This window comes from Mesitornis unicolor, unplaced genomic scaffold, assembly GCF_000695765.1.
Source record: "Mesitornis unicolor isolate BGI_N332 unplaced genomic scaffold, ASM69576v1 scaffold7339, whole genome shotgun sequence".
Lineage (NCBI taxonomy): Eukaryota > Metazoa > Chordata > Aves > Mesitornithiformes > Mesitornithidae > Mesitornis > Mesitornis unicolor.
In genome coordinates this window covers 9,668-23,414 of record NW_010207887.1, presented here as the reverse complement: position 1 = coordinate 23,414, position 13,747 = coordinate 9,668, and the positions used below count along the sequence as shown (strand labels likewise).

At 47.5% G+C, this 13,747-nt stretch overlaps 1 protein-coding gene across 1 annotated transcript in view; it reads right to left on the bottom strand.

Annotated features, from left to right (window-relative positions):
• Window positions 1–4,516: 4,516 nt before the first annotated feature.
• Window positions 4,517–13,747, bottom strand: part of LOC104546799 (pre-mRNA 3'-end-processing factor FIP1-like) — a gene marked incomplete at its 5' end in the record, with an annotated part of 18,114 nt that continues 8,883 nt past the window's right edge. The window contains 9 exons of the mRNA XM_010192286.1: window positions 4,517–4,649; window positions 6,584–6,742; window positions 8,264–8,462; window positions 9,187–9,242; window positions 9,639–9,696; window positions 11,631–11,657; window positions 12,279–12,477; window positions 13,311–13,416; window positions 13,636–13,745. Of these exons, the coding sequence (XP_010190588.1) occupies window positions 4,517–4,649; window positions 6,584–6,742; window positions 8,264–8,462; window positions 9,187–9,242; window positions 9,639–9,696; window positions 11,631–11,657; window positions 12,279–12,477; window positions 13,311–13,416; window positions 13,636–13,745 (1,047 nt within the window). The remainder of the gene's footprint in view (window positions 4,650–6,583; window positions 6,743–8,263; window positions 8,463–9,186; window positions 9,243–9,638; window positions 9,697–11,630; window positions 11,658–12,278; window positions 12,478–13,310; window positions 13,417–13,635; window positions 13,746–13,747) is intronic.

Below are 13,747 nucleotides of genomic sequence, written 5' to 3'. Positions count from 1 at the left end.
ACAGTTCTGCTGCTGATCCGACTGCTGTTCTTGGACATTGAGTCATTTTATACATGCTTTTAAAAGCCACTAATAAAACTGTAAGGATAGGGACTCAATTAAGCAGTTCCTATAGCCCCTAGTCTTCATATTTTTAGGTTCTGAAATGAATGTGTTGATGCCTTAAAAAACCAGCTGTAACTCTCACTGCTGCTGAGCTGCTAGGTTGGCATGGTCTGTAGGAAGGTCCTATCGCCCAGATAGCTGTTGTGAATCCTGATTTAAGATCCCTGTCCCCTACACAGATTTGTCACAAATAGGAGATTTAGACTGCTTAAAGAACCAAAGGTATTAGCAAAAGTGGTTTCATAAAAATATGATGTTGTAAAAGTGTAGCTTCAACAAAGTTTGATGGCAAGGTTCACTCTTACCACACAAGGGTTCAAAGTTAGCAAGACACAAATCAAAGTTACCATAATACAAAGCTGTGCATGCTGTCAGTCGCCAACCAAAGATCTGGCACGTTTGGGGGTGCTGTTCATGCCCCTCCTATCAGTTTGCTGGAGCAGGGTAAGCTCTAAGGGTTGTTGGCTGCCTCGTACGGTACCAACCGTATGAACTAAGCTACCGCCAGAAGGACAGCGGGCCCAGGTCGGCTTCAGCTCAAGTCCACCCCGTAGGTAAAATTTTGAATAGAAGAATTGAAGCTCAGGCAATTTGCCCTGTGACGCCTCGCTAAGTTCCTGCGTCAAACTCCTTTTCTTAAGAGGCTGTTAATCAGCAGTAGAAATGACAGATCTTTCTGAAACCAGGTTGCGCTGAGAGATCTTTCCTCTTACACCGTTTCTGAGGCTGGCTCAGATTCTAAAAATCACAGGAGTTTCTCTCCCCTGTAAAGATGCTACCTAAAATGAATGTTTAATTCCTTGTTGCAGTAAACTGATGGCAAGTGCGTGCCCAGTATTGTCAGTGCTTTTCTTAGGGCTGGCCACTTCGTAATTAGCCGTGGCTGCAGAGTAGAATTGTTCCTCGCGTGATGACGCAGTTGTTTTTGTACAGAGTGACCTCACTTCCTCAAGGGAGTGCATAGCAGGACTTGTTATCGGAGCCCACTACACAGAAATAGCTTCAGATGCGACCAGCACAAAAGATTCCCTGGCATGGCCTCTTTGTTTGGTTGATAAATAAATACCACTGGGGACTCTGAGAGCAGCAGCACTGCGTGGCCAGCTGGGCTCCGAGGCCTTTTTTCCCCCGTTTTTACTGAACGCTGAGAGCAAAATCATTCGGAAGTCAGAAAGGTGCCTGTGGAAAACTGTCACGACCTCTGTCTGACACAAAGGAACAGAAAATCCTGAAGCCGTTTTTTGTCCCTTTCCAATCAATGTGCAGAATCTGTGCCTGGCGTGGAACAGTGAGTATTTATGTAGATGGAGAGAGGGTGATTCCTACTGAGTAGCATAAAATGTCACTTGTATAAAGTACATTAAGGAAAAGCCATGCAGCTGATGGTCAGACAGTTGACGTGAAGAGGATGCTGCACAAGCAGTGTGATTTTTTTTATATTACTCCATGTTGTTTCAAGGTGCCTTCAGCTTCACCAAAATGTCCTGGTAATTTAAGTATTGTTTCCAAGATTGGCCTGTTAATAGATGTTGAACTTGTTTTGATGCCTTTATAAATTATTGCGATATTACTGAACAACATGTATTATAAGTGGTTTTTAAACCTTTTTCCAATGTATGAGTGAACACCCTGAGAACAGGTCACCTCAACAACACACGCTCCTCCGAGAAACAGACCCTGTCAGGCAGGAAATAGCACAATTGGCTTCTGCTTCTCCCAGGGAAGGAGCTGGATTACCCTTAAATATGCTGTGACTGGGAAAAAAACCTGAACAGAAGTAAATCCCACATCTTCTTCCCCTCAGTTGTGCCCCTACTCCTGTCTGCAGCTCGCTTGTGCCTGAGGGGCTCAGAATTGACTGGACCGAAATGCTAACCCAGGGAATAAATACAGCTTTATTTAACAAGGCTTAGCTCCCTGATGCAGCATGCTGCACAGCTCAGCAACTCTAACTCCACGCTACTGGAACTGCAAGTCCAGGCTGGGGGCTGGGTTAGCTCTTTGTGCAAGAGCTCATCTCTGGCTGTGATTTTCACCCTCTCAGTGTTACTTGGCCTTGGGGCCTTCTGCACTCAGCAATACACAGGTCCCCTTCTCATCTCCAGGTTCAGTCCAGCACAGATGGAGATGCCACCAGCCCAAAAATTTCTGAGAATTGAGTCTCCATTCAGTATCCCCAGGGAACACCAACCATAAAACCTGCAGGAGTTACCTACGCAAGTCAAGATCATTTCCAAAGCCCCACCTTCACACTTCTCTAGTACACTCCAGGCAAACATTTCACCTCTATTTATTTCATTGAAATAAAACCATTTCAGACTAGGTCCCTTAAATTTACAGTTGCTTCTGCTAACATCAGTGAACGACTTAGGCCCATCTGTAAAAACACTGAAAAAACCTCAAAACATTTATCAACACAAGATTCCCTGTCCCCTCTCCCACAGCACCATCAGTGAGCTGACGTGCAGAGGGACACAGACAAAGTTTGATCACCATTACTTATTCCAGTTAACAGTTCAGTAACTTCTGTCACCTCCACAAACCGAGCAGAAGGACACCATGGGAGCAGATGCAGCAGAGCTGTCAATCCATGGAGAGGCACCACATACACCTTAGCGTGCAAAAACAGAAGAATACTGCCTGGGGACTAAACCCTGACTTACCTTAGCATAAAACTCTTGCCAGCATTGTCCTGATTCAAGACAGGCAAAAAACCCAGCTCAGACTTGTCTGGGGCACACTGCCTGGCCCACTTTGGGGCACACTTTGGTGCTAGGTCTTCTAGCAATGTCAGAGTTCATGTTCTGGAAGCAAAAATAACCAACTGAGGCTCTTCATGGAGGCACAGGCAAGGATGCTCAGCCCTCTCCCACTTGATGCTCCCATGTGCTCTGACAGCAGAGGCCACGCACATCTGGCCTTGCACTGCAGTCTTGAACCCTTCTCACCAGGTGTTGGACCAGAACTCACATGGCTGCACAGGGAGGACGCTTTGAAGCCCGATTCCAGGCCCTGCCTTTTAGCTCTGGTTCAACGCACACCTTCCCTTTGTGCACGCACTTCCATGATCACAAAGCTACATTAAAACCGTAAAACCAAACAAAACCCCCACTTCTTTCTTCTCCTCACAGGTTTTGCAGTTAATGACGCATCAAATGTGCTGTCACAGCATATAAACTGTTACCATCCTGCTGTACTGCCTCAAGTCTCTACGGCTGTAAAGTTTCACGTGACACTCAGGAGTTGCAAGATTAAGCTACAAAAGAATATGTAACATTTCAGAACTGTATTATTTTAGGGCAAAGATTTATGACAGTTTTAAATAACAAAGCAGTGGAAGATTCTTGAAAATGAGACACTCGTGGACTCACAAAAAACAGAAGTGCAGCATCCTAAGTACCAGACATACCAAACACAAAATCATTTCCCCTGTTCTTTCCACCCAGAAACATCTCTGTTGCCCCCCTCCCCAACCAATACCAAGTCCAAACAAACTTTGGAATATGACTGAATTTATTTGGAGATCTAGGGAGAAGGAATGCATCGCACAGGAGTGTTGGTGAGGGCAAACTGCTAGATGGAGCTTCATGGTCACTACTGTGCTAGAGTATTCAGCTCAACGCTTAGTTAAAAGAAAAAAAAGTTAGTCAAAACTAATTAAAGAGAAACTCATGCTCTTACTATGGGCCTTCCATTGATTTCCCACATATGGGTTTAACATACGACAGAACTATTTTTCAAATGGATAAAAAAAGCTTGGTTTGAAGTCTTTGCACACCCTGTGTAAACACATGACGGATCCTCAGAGCCGCCAGACCCAAGCAGGACCTCGTGACCCCCCAGCAGATGCAGTTCCTCCTCGCATGCTGCCCGGCTGGCCACAGAGGTCTGAAGGTATTTCTGTAGCTAGAAATTAATTCATCTGGGGATGAGACTTTTCCCTACGAGAAGCCAGACCCTAAGCTGGCTATCAGGCTCTACAGCACGCTTTTCTTTGGACAATAAATTTCAAGTTGCGTTTACTGTCCTATTTTTCAAAAAGGAATGATGATGACCAAAAAACCAAAAACTATGACCTAAATGCACTAGTTTCAGCTGAAGCCATCTTCCATCAGAAACCATAGGATCTGATACAACAAAGTTCTCCCTAGGGATGTTTATGAGTAGCTCAGTGCTTTGTACACTTGGACTGCTGTATTTCGTCTTGTATCAAAAAAGAAAACAAAAAAGTTTAGCTGCACGTGCAGCCTCCGCTCTCACACCACCGCAGCTGCGTCACTGCTCGCCCAGAGTCAGCTCTTCCCTTGGGAAAAAAGAATAATAAAAAAAAGGGAACTCAAACCCCCAAACCATCACATCACCAATGCCACGCTGGTTCAACAGGAGGACGTTCCTGCCGAGGGCTGTCAGGTTACTCCTTGGCATCCTGCTCCTCTCCCTCCTGCGCGCCGTCCTCGCTGGCCTCCTTCTCCTCTTTGCTGCGCTTGTTCTTTTTGTGCTTGTGGCGCCGGTGGCTCTCCCCCTCCTCACTCTCGTGTTGTTTGCTGCGGCAGGAAAGAAAGGAGAGAAGAAAAATCACATCAGAGCTGCGTCACCACCACAGCAGACCCAAATTCATCGACCACGGCGTGCGTGGGGACGTGGCACTTAGATCTGGAATAAACAGGAGACTGATCAGAAACGCTGAGGGCACCAAGGTGCTGCTGAAAGGCTGTTTATTTGGGACGATCTGATACAGCAGGTGGCTGAACCCAGGGCAGGTGATGCAAAATGCTGGAGGTGGTGCTTTACAGCACGCACTGCATCAGCACATGGCCCAGGCAAGCAGCAGAGCAGGCAAGCGCTGTCGGAATAACTTTTGGATGGTTTTCATGTTCCTTCTCATTCCTAAGGGAGCTCTAACAATTTTGTCATATCTCAAGCTTCAGTGTGAAGCACTGAAGCTGCTGAGTCTAAATCTGAGAGGTGTCTGCAATTTTCTGAACATCCTGGGAAATACCCAGAGTAGAGGCAAGAAAGGGCTCAGTGTAGCTACAGAAACCACTCTGGTTCATGGCCCATCCTGGGAGACTTCCTGCTGCTTCTCAAACATGCAAGTGTTTCTCCTCTCTGTTCTAAAACCAAGTGGTTTCTAGAGCTGACCATGGTGTGAAGGTGGCAGAATTAAAACAGAGCACAGGAAAAAGCAGATTACATTTATTACAGGAAGATGTATGGAAGATACACAGCTCAAGTATAGAGACGAATTCTTAGCACGGCTGGGAGACCAGTTTGGCAGCAGAGACACCCAACTGGCTGAACCACTGAGCCCTGGCTGTAAAGCTCCTGGCTTCGAATAATTTTTGACTTAATAAATGGTTTCATAGTCATTAAAATGAAAAAAAGGAGGCTGCTACCCCTCCTCTCCACACCTTCAGCCACCCTGTGGACAGGGACATGGCAGTGGTTTATGCTCCAACAACGCGACTGTCCTCTAATATTTAAACGAGTGTCAGTGATCTCCTTCAGACTAGACAATTTGCAGTGAACTGGAAGCTACAATGAAACCCTTTCATCTTCCTGCAAATGCCTTAAACAGGCTCAAATCTCAAAGTGCCTCAAGCTGGGACTCCGATACGCACTTGAAATGGCCTTAAATAGAAGTATTCCTCCATTGGCTTTAGCTAACAAACACTTCCCACCTTGAGCAAGACAGAGCAAGTGCATGTGGTGTAAGAAGCAGAGGAAAAACCACCTCGTTCCCACCTCCTGCAGTGGCCCAGGTCTGTAAACGCAGCTCTGCAGCAGATTCTGATGCTGCTTTGGTGAATGCCACCCATGCGGACAGGTATGTAATGCCACATCTCAATTCTGAGGAGAGGACGCTGAGAAATAACCCTTAAACCCTTAAATTTCAAAATAAGGGTGATTGCCTACAGAGCTTTTCTCACCTAAGAGAAGGTATTAAGTAGAAGCACCAAAAACCAAGCAAGTCTGCTCAAGTCATTGCCAGGACATAAACTGACAGAGCCACTTTCCAAGAGGAAATTTCAGATGACAGCTGAAGAGAGCTCTCCTCTTCTGCACACCACCATGTTAATACTGAAAGCTAATGCTTCTGGCACAGTTTTGCATTTTACTCTGCGTGTACTTTCTCCGCAGCAGGGGCTATGCTGTTCTGACGTGATGTTCAGCACAGGTTAACCTTGCTGGTGCCACTCAGTGCTGCAATTTTGTTGGCAGTGATTCGACATCCCCTCAGCTGCCTTACCAAGAACATACAAACATCAAGGACTCCTCTCCCTGTCAGACAGCTCTGCCTCCTGCCCAGGGTCATGCCCCAGAGTACATTCTCCACCTGGGTGTCACATCTCAGGACATCGGCAGGTCACGGGATGCTGGTACAGCCCAGGGCGACAGCTCACTCCGAGAACATCAAGCCTTGTCTGCGGCTGAGGTGTGTTCCCAACAGCCCCAATCAACCCCAGGCAGCTCTTACCGTCTCGAAGACTTATGCTTGCTGCTCTCCTCCTTGTCCCTGTGCCTGCGCTCTCGGTGGCGATCGTCTCGCTCCCGGCTGCGATCTCGACTCCGGCGGTAGTCGCGCTCGAAGTCGTAGCTGCGCTCTCGGCTGTAGTAGCGGTATCGTTCATCATCGCTTTAAGAAGGGAAAGGAGAAGTGAGGCAGAGGAACACAGCACCTGTGGACCTGAAAGTCAGGAGCCTTGTGTACAGAACTGTAGAACCCCATCAGCACCAACTAAATCTGTCACCTCTTACTCTATCAGCAGGCTGAGGTGTTCACGGTGCTCCTGAGAAACCCTGCAACAACACCCCGCTGCTGCTGCTGCTTGCACCCAAGCTGTAGCCCAATTCCAGTTTCTAACCACAGTGGAACAACTTTCTCCATTTGCCTCTTACCCAGCCCACAGGCCCAAGCAGTCGAACATTGCAGCTTTCTCCTGGCCTCTCAAGGCAAAGGGTTTACAAAATTTATTCTCTGGTTTTGTCTTAGCAGCAGGCGTGTAGCCAACGCCTCAGGGCTTTTGACCTCACAACCCTTCTGGAATAGGTCCAAGACATCCAACTGCCATGTTCAAAGCCAGCAGAAGCCTGCTCCTCTGGTCATCCTGCCTCCCCTGCTGCTGGACTTCACCTCACAACACTACTGTCCCAGATAACCATAGTTCTTTTGTCTGAGTTAGACTAAGGGACTATTTTCTTCTCCACGAGTTTGAAAACTCAAACTGTGAGCACAGCTGGTGGTCTTCCTGCTTACACTTACCCATCTGCTCAAGGCACCTAATCCACATACAGGGCTGGGCACAATGTACCCCAAATTCAGACACATCCCATGCTCTCCTTCCCTCTACATCTCAATTCAACTTCTGAAAGCCAAAATCTAAAGGGTTAACAAGGTGAGGAAAACTGCCCTATTTGCTCAACCCTGGACCAGGAAGTTCCCCAGCAGGCAGCCCCACTCTGCCAGGAATGCGCATTCTGATCGTGTTTTGAATAACTACCAGTATTTCTGAGCCCGAAACCTGCAAAACTCTACCGACAGAACAAAGAAGTGATGGGTTCAGAAAGCATCTTCACCACCCAGCCATCACTTCAGCTCTCTGGAGCTACACACTGAGAAGCTGAAAGCCTCCTTGCCCAAGTGCTCCCAGTACTGCCATCACCTGAGATCACAGCAGATCCCACCAAGGTGGTTGTCTGCAGCACTGCTTGCAGAAATGCCTGGTTCTGGATTTACAATTCAGGGCGGACTCCTGGGGAATGGCTCTGCTTGCCCTGAAAGCCTCCATGGGAGAGCTGAGGTGGTTTTGCCTTTGATCTGTCAGCTGCATTGAGAAGCTGCAGCATCTCTGGCCAATGTTTCACGCTGAGCTGTGAAACAGCAAGCAAACAGAGGGGCCGTTTCATTTACCGGCCTCACATTACAGGTGGGAGAGCAAGCGTAACTGGTTCTGCTGGATTTGAACACAAAAACCAGCCACAGGAAATCAGCCAGTGACATTAGCTCCTTGTATGTCCTCCAGTTACTGATCTAAATTATCTTTTCCATTTCAGAAAATTCAACTGGTATAATCCACAACCCCATCCTTTGACCAAGCACCTCCAGGGCAAAGCCAGAGCTCCCCACTGGGCAGCTGTGCTAAAATGCAGCACTCACTTGTTGTATTCACTGGTGGTGGGAGTGCGGTCGCGGTCTCTCTCCCGCTCTCGCTCCCGCTCTCGCTCCCGCTCCCTCTCGCGCCTGGAGCCCGAGTACTCCCAATGGCTGCTGCTGGAACTGCTTGTGCCCTTGTCCACCGTCGTCACCCAGGGTGTGTGGGACGTGGAGATGGGGGGGTAGCTGATGAAACCTGAATCTGCAGCGAGAGGGCACAATCCTTGTTCATCTGGAGCATTAACAGTGTCCTCTCTGTCCCACCCTTTCCAAAAACACCCTCTGCAGGTACAGCTCCACAGATGCTTCTCCAACCACCTCCTGTGGAGGAGTCAGCGTGATACTGCCCGTGACTCTGCTCAGCACAGCGAGGAGGTGTCACCGCGAGTGCTGGTCACGAAGGAAATGGGCACTGCTGGCAGGGCTGCAACAGGGAAGGAAATCTGCCGAAATTCTGGCACTGCCTCTTCCATTGCAAAACCAAAGGATGCCTGCACGTGCCCGTAGGCGAGAAAGATGATAAAGTGGGGGAGGAGGGCATTCAGCAGCTCAGGGAGATGAGACTGATGGCTCTGCTTGTCCCCGAGGGTGGGGGTGAGTGTGGACAGTACGTATGCAAACAAGCACAAGAACAGGTTGCCGAGGCACTCGGGGAAGCTCCTCTGTTGCTGAGTATCTGCACTGAAAACACTGAGCTGAGCGCTCAACTGCAAAATCGCGTTCATCTTTGCTGCAAAATATTCAGCTTTCCAAACACCTCATGGTGCAGTCAAACTCGGTGTGTGTCTGGTGACTGGGACGATGGGGCACAAAGAAAACCCTGAAGTTAAAGCAAGCATGAAGTCTGGCAGTAAGAAAAGCCTAAACTACCAAATCCCAGAGAAGAGCGAAAAAAGCAGTGTGACTGTGTGATCTTCAGTGCTCACCTGCAGAGTTGTAGCCAAACGGAGGCGGCTGCCTGTTATTGTAGCTGGCTGGCTGGCTTTGGAGAAGAGAAAAGGAGGTGAGTTACTAACAGCAGGGAGCTCTTCCAGGTACATCTGCGCTGCAAATTTACCCGTTTGTTCTGAAGCCCCGTGGAACATCCCCATGGTTTCAGTGTCTCTCTTTCACTTTGCACTGCAAACTATCAGAAACACATAACGCGCTATCGACTGTGCTGCACTAGACCTAAGCACGTGCCCAGATTTTACCGACTCCTTCCTGCGCTGGGAACACGACAAATGCAGGTGAATGCAGAGAGGATTCCCTACGGGCTCTGCTCTCACCCCCACCCCAATCCAAGGCTAAGAATTACTGGTGCTCATTTTGGACCTGTCCTTCCCCCTCCTCGCTGCGGAGGAGCTGCACCCACGGCTCAGCCCAGGTGTGGCCTTACCCGTCCAAGGTTGGGATGAGGAGAGCTGGTGGTGGTGCCAGCGGAGGCGGGAACAACCCTAGAGAGAGAAGCACAAATCATCACAAAGATCTCACAGCTAGCCATGAGGGAAACACCACTTCGTTGCTGTTTACAGTTAAAAGCAGTTTAAGCATCTTTTTACTCTAAACAAGGGCCTGTTTGAAATGGAGTCATTTTCTTTCAAGGCAGTATCTCCTACCAAAATTAAAACCCTACAGCTGTGTTAGTTCTGTAGGGGTATGGAAAGAAAAACAAAGGAAGAACTACCTTCTATTTTGGCTTATTCACCATAAACAAAGATTCATTAAGGAGTGAACATTAACTCTTGCAGTCCTGTGGAACACAGAAAAGTCTGGTTCTTGAGATGCAGACACGCTACAACTGCAGCCACACACTGGCTTGACTTTGCACGAAAATTCCTATTTATTATTAAATGAAAAAAGGAGCAAACTGTACTGACACAAAGGACAGGAGACATCTCACTGGCTGCAGTCATTTACATTGAAGCTGGCAGCTCCAGGTTCCTTTTAGAGTCAATGAAACCCTGGGACAACTCATCACCTGCTACAGTAAGCACCTAAAATGGGTCAGGAGAACCCCTCCCTAAAAGCATGTCATTGCAAAAGGAGAAAGCCTGAAGTCTCCAGCTCAGCTGCAAATGGCTTCGGGGACACCTCTCCCTCTCCAATGCTTCCCCCCCACCCCCTCCTTTTCCCAAAATCATCCAATAAAATGCAACGCCTACAGCATTTCAATCACACTTGCTCACCAAGCGCAAGTCCCACAAAGTACTACTGTTAGAAGCACCAAACTCTAATGGTGAATCATCATCATCATCATAACTAGCAGGTATTCTCCCTCATCTTCCTTTCCAACCCAGCTACCTGCAGTGGAAGTTCTCTGCCACAGCCTGGTCATTTTTTCCACCTCACTCCTCCCAAACAACTTTAATTTAAATGCACTCGACCAGCTACTGGGTGCTGCAGTGTCTGCAACCAAGACCGGTTTGCATCCAGTTTCGCTGCATGAAGGTTCTTCCAAATCCCAACTTACTGTGAGCAAGATCCTTCTAGTACAATGAAAACCAGCTCTGCAATATTATTGTATATTGAGAGGAGTGTGAAAAGCAACATTTTAACAAGCACGGGCATTTTCTCAGTCTGAGGGACAGCCCAGCTTGTGTAGGTTTTCCATGTTTCCAATGTGGAAGTCCATGGCAGAGCACGAATACAAAAGCACAGACACAAAAGCTGACAAGTCCAATGCCACAACGAGGTCAAAGCGAGTGCTCTGGGTGCAGACCTTTATAGTGAAGTATTCAGTAGAGCACAGAGGCAGTGGCCTGGCCCCATGTGCGCGGTCACCATCAGCCCTGGATTTTCAGACCTATTGCTCCAGATGCCCTGCTACACAAACAGCTGCGTTTGTTTTCCCTGGGCCAGGCAACATTTCCAGTAGAAAAAAAAAAATTACAGCCAAAGGAAACTCAGTTTTACAGTAGCTCTGAATTAGCGGGGTTCTTAACTTATGCACAAGATTGGCTGTTACAGTTTGTTATTAGTATTCACCATCTGCACTGCACATCAGGGAGCAAAGGCTTCTGAAGGAAATCACATTTGTTATGCTCAGTCTCACGCTCCAAATTCCTACATAAAGCAGGAGTTTGTCACTCAGACTTTTGCTGTGCAAATGCCAGAACTAAACCATATAAAATCTAACTAAGTGGCTTTTGCCATCTGAAATTCACCATTTCACTTTCGAGATCGGTCTTCAGAGACAGAACAAGAGAGCATTAAGATGATAAGGTAAGCAGCTGGAGCTCAATGCTCCACTGGAGTTTATTAGCCTTAAATTAACTGTGCTCTAAAATGGGTCTTGGTGTCATCCCATCTCGTGTTACTTAACCCAAATGTTCAGAGAGGGCCACCCGTGTGTTCAGAATCACAGCTGTAAGAGCAAGTTCACACCTACCTGGAATAGGACCTGGTGGTGGCAGACCTATGGAAATAAACAGGCAAGTAAAACAAGTGAGGATAACTGGTAAAGCACAGCATCTCTGTACCTGAAGCTAAACCTAAAAGCACACTTTTGAATGAATTTCACATATTTGAGCAAACAGATCAGCAGAAAAATTGGTGTCATTAAGCAGTAACTGGCCTACAAATGCTATCATCTGTACTTTTATATTATCATTTCAAATGCTGCTGCTCTCTCACACTGGAGAATTCCTCTTTCCAAGTGTCAACACAGAAATTGATTTGGCCTGCAGAACAACTGAAGGAGCTGGAGAGGAGAACCTGCAGACACCAGCGTGTCCTTTTGCTTGTGTGTTGTTGGTTGGGTTTTTAAAACTTCCTTAAAGTTCAAAAAGTTTCAAAGCCCAAAGGCTTTCCCACTGAAACAAAGCCTAGGCTTTTTTCAAGGAACAGCTGCCATTTTTTAAGTATTCAAAGGCAAATGTTAAATAGGCTGATGGAGGCACTGAACAGACTGGCCAGGTCCAAGGACCTGTTAACTGTCTGCTCGACTCTTACGTAGCATTTAACAACGAAACCTTTGATTTACTCCTGTCCTAACTTGCAGTCTCCGACTGCCCCGTGCTGCTGTACAAGCACACACCTGGAGGATGAAGCGGAGGTGGGACAGATGTCACTGGAGGAGGAGGGTGGAGGAAGTGCGGTGGAGGTGGCCCAGCGAGCGGGGGCGGTGGTGGGCCTGCTGGTGGTGCGAACGGCTGCTGCTGGGGTGGCTGCTGGGGCTGGGACGGCTGCTGGGGTTGCTGGGGTGGCTGTGGTTTACTTCCATGGTCTCCAAGCACCTTAGGAGGCAGAGGAATGAGAAGAGAGCATTTTAATCTCTTTGCTTCTGCAGTGAGGACCTCACTGTGCTGGCATAAAAGGAGCACATCACCAAAACAGGCAGCTGTCCTATTTGAGGGTGACACAGCAGTGCTTTTTTTTTTTTAAACCCAATTTATCTTTCCTGCGGGCAGCAAGAGGCCAAATTCTGCTCTAGATCATACCCACATAGGTCAAAGGAAGACTGGATCCACACCTGCCTGACAAAGGCAGGTCACATACTCACTACTGCTGAAGGAATGATCGATATGCAGACACCAGAATGACCTGGAAACGTAAGTGGGAGGAACAGCAACTGTTTAACTATTTCCCAGCAAATTCTTTCACATAGGCAAACCTTTTTTTGGGCATTGTTAGCAAAATTTTGAAAACTGACCACTAAAGAAATAAACACACCACAAAAACACATGTGAAAACTAAACCAGGAATTGTGTCTAGATAGGGAAAAGGTTCTGTATTTGAGGGTTTGTTATTTTTGTTCGAGTTAGGAGTGCTTGGAAGAAAGTGGCGAGTTCAGTTTTAGACCTTGGACTTCTATTTCTTGTAAGGCACAAGATCCAGAAACACAGGCTCACCCTGTCTGAAGTGTGGACTGCATCTAACGATGCTTAGACTAAATGTTACCTCAAAGTAAAAAGAAACACAAGGATACGTGCATATGCTTTGCCAGCATTGGTGACCTGCCTATTGTTTAGCAGACAGAAACAGTGTCATGGGAGGTCAGGAACATGTAGAGCTTTGCTCAGGAGTGCAATAAAATCAGGAATGTATCAAGACAGCAGAAAACAGTTACCTGAATTGGGTTTTCCTCGGAGGCGTGCTTGTCACGTCGTCGTCCTTCTACTCTCCTAATCGTGCCTGCCTGGCCACCGATCACATCAATGGTCCCACCCAGCTTCCTGGTACAAAGCAGATGCATCTTTTTAGGCTCAAAGACATTGGAAGGAGCAGTTTTCCTCGCTGTTATCACAGTTAATGAGTGCCCACAGCAGCTTCCTGTAAAGTTTTAAAGCTGCTTCTGTTTCAGGCTTGAGGAGATTCAGATATGGCCCAGGTGGATCCCAGCTCCCCATGATGAACACAGAGCACCCAGGCTTCGTCTGCACCATCTCTCTTACCTGTTGGGAGGAGGCCCAGCCTTCATGCGTCCTCCCACCAGCGCCAAGAAGTCTGTTTTGAATTCTGTTTTGATGATGTTGTTTTCCACTTCTTTTTCAGCATTTCCTGTTC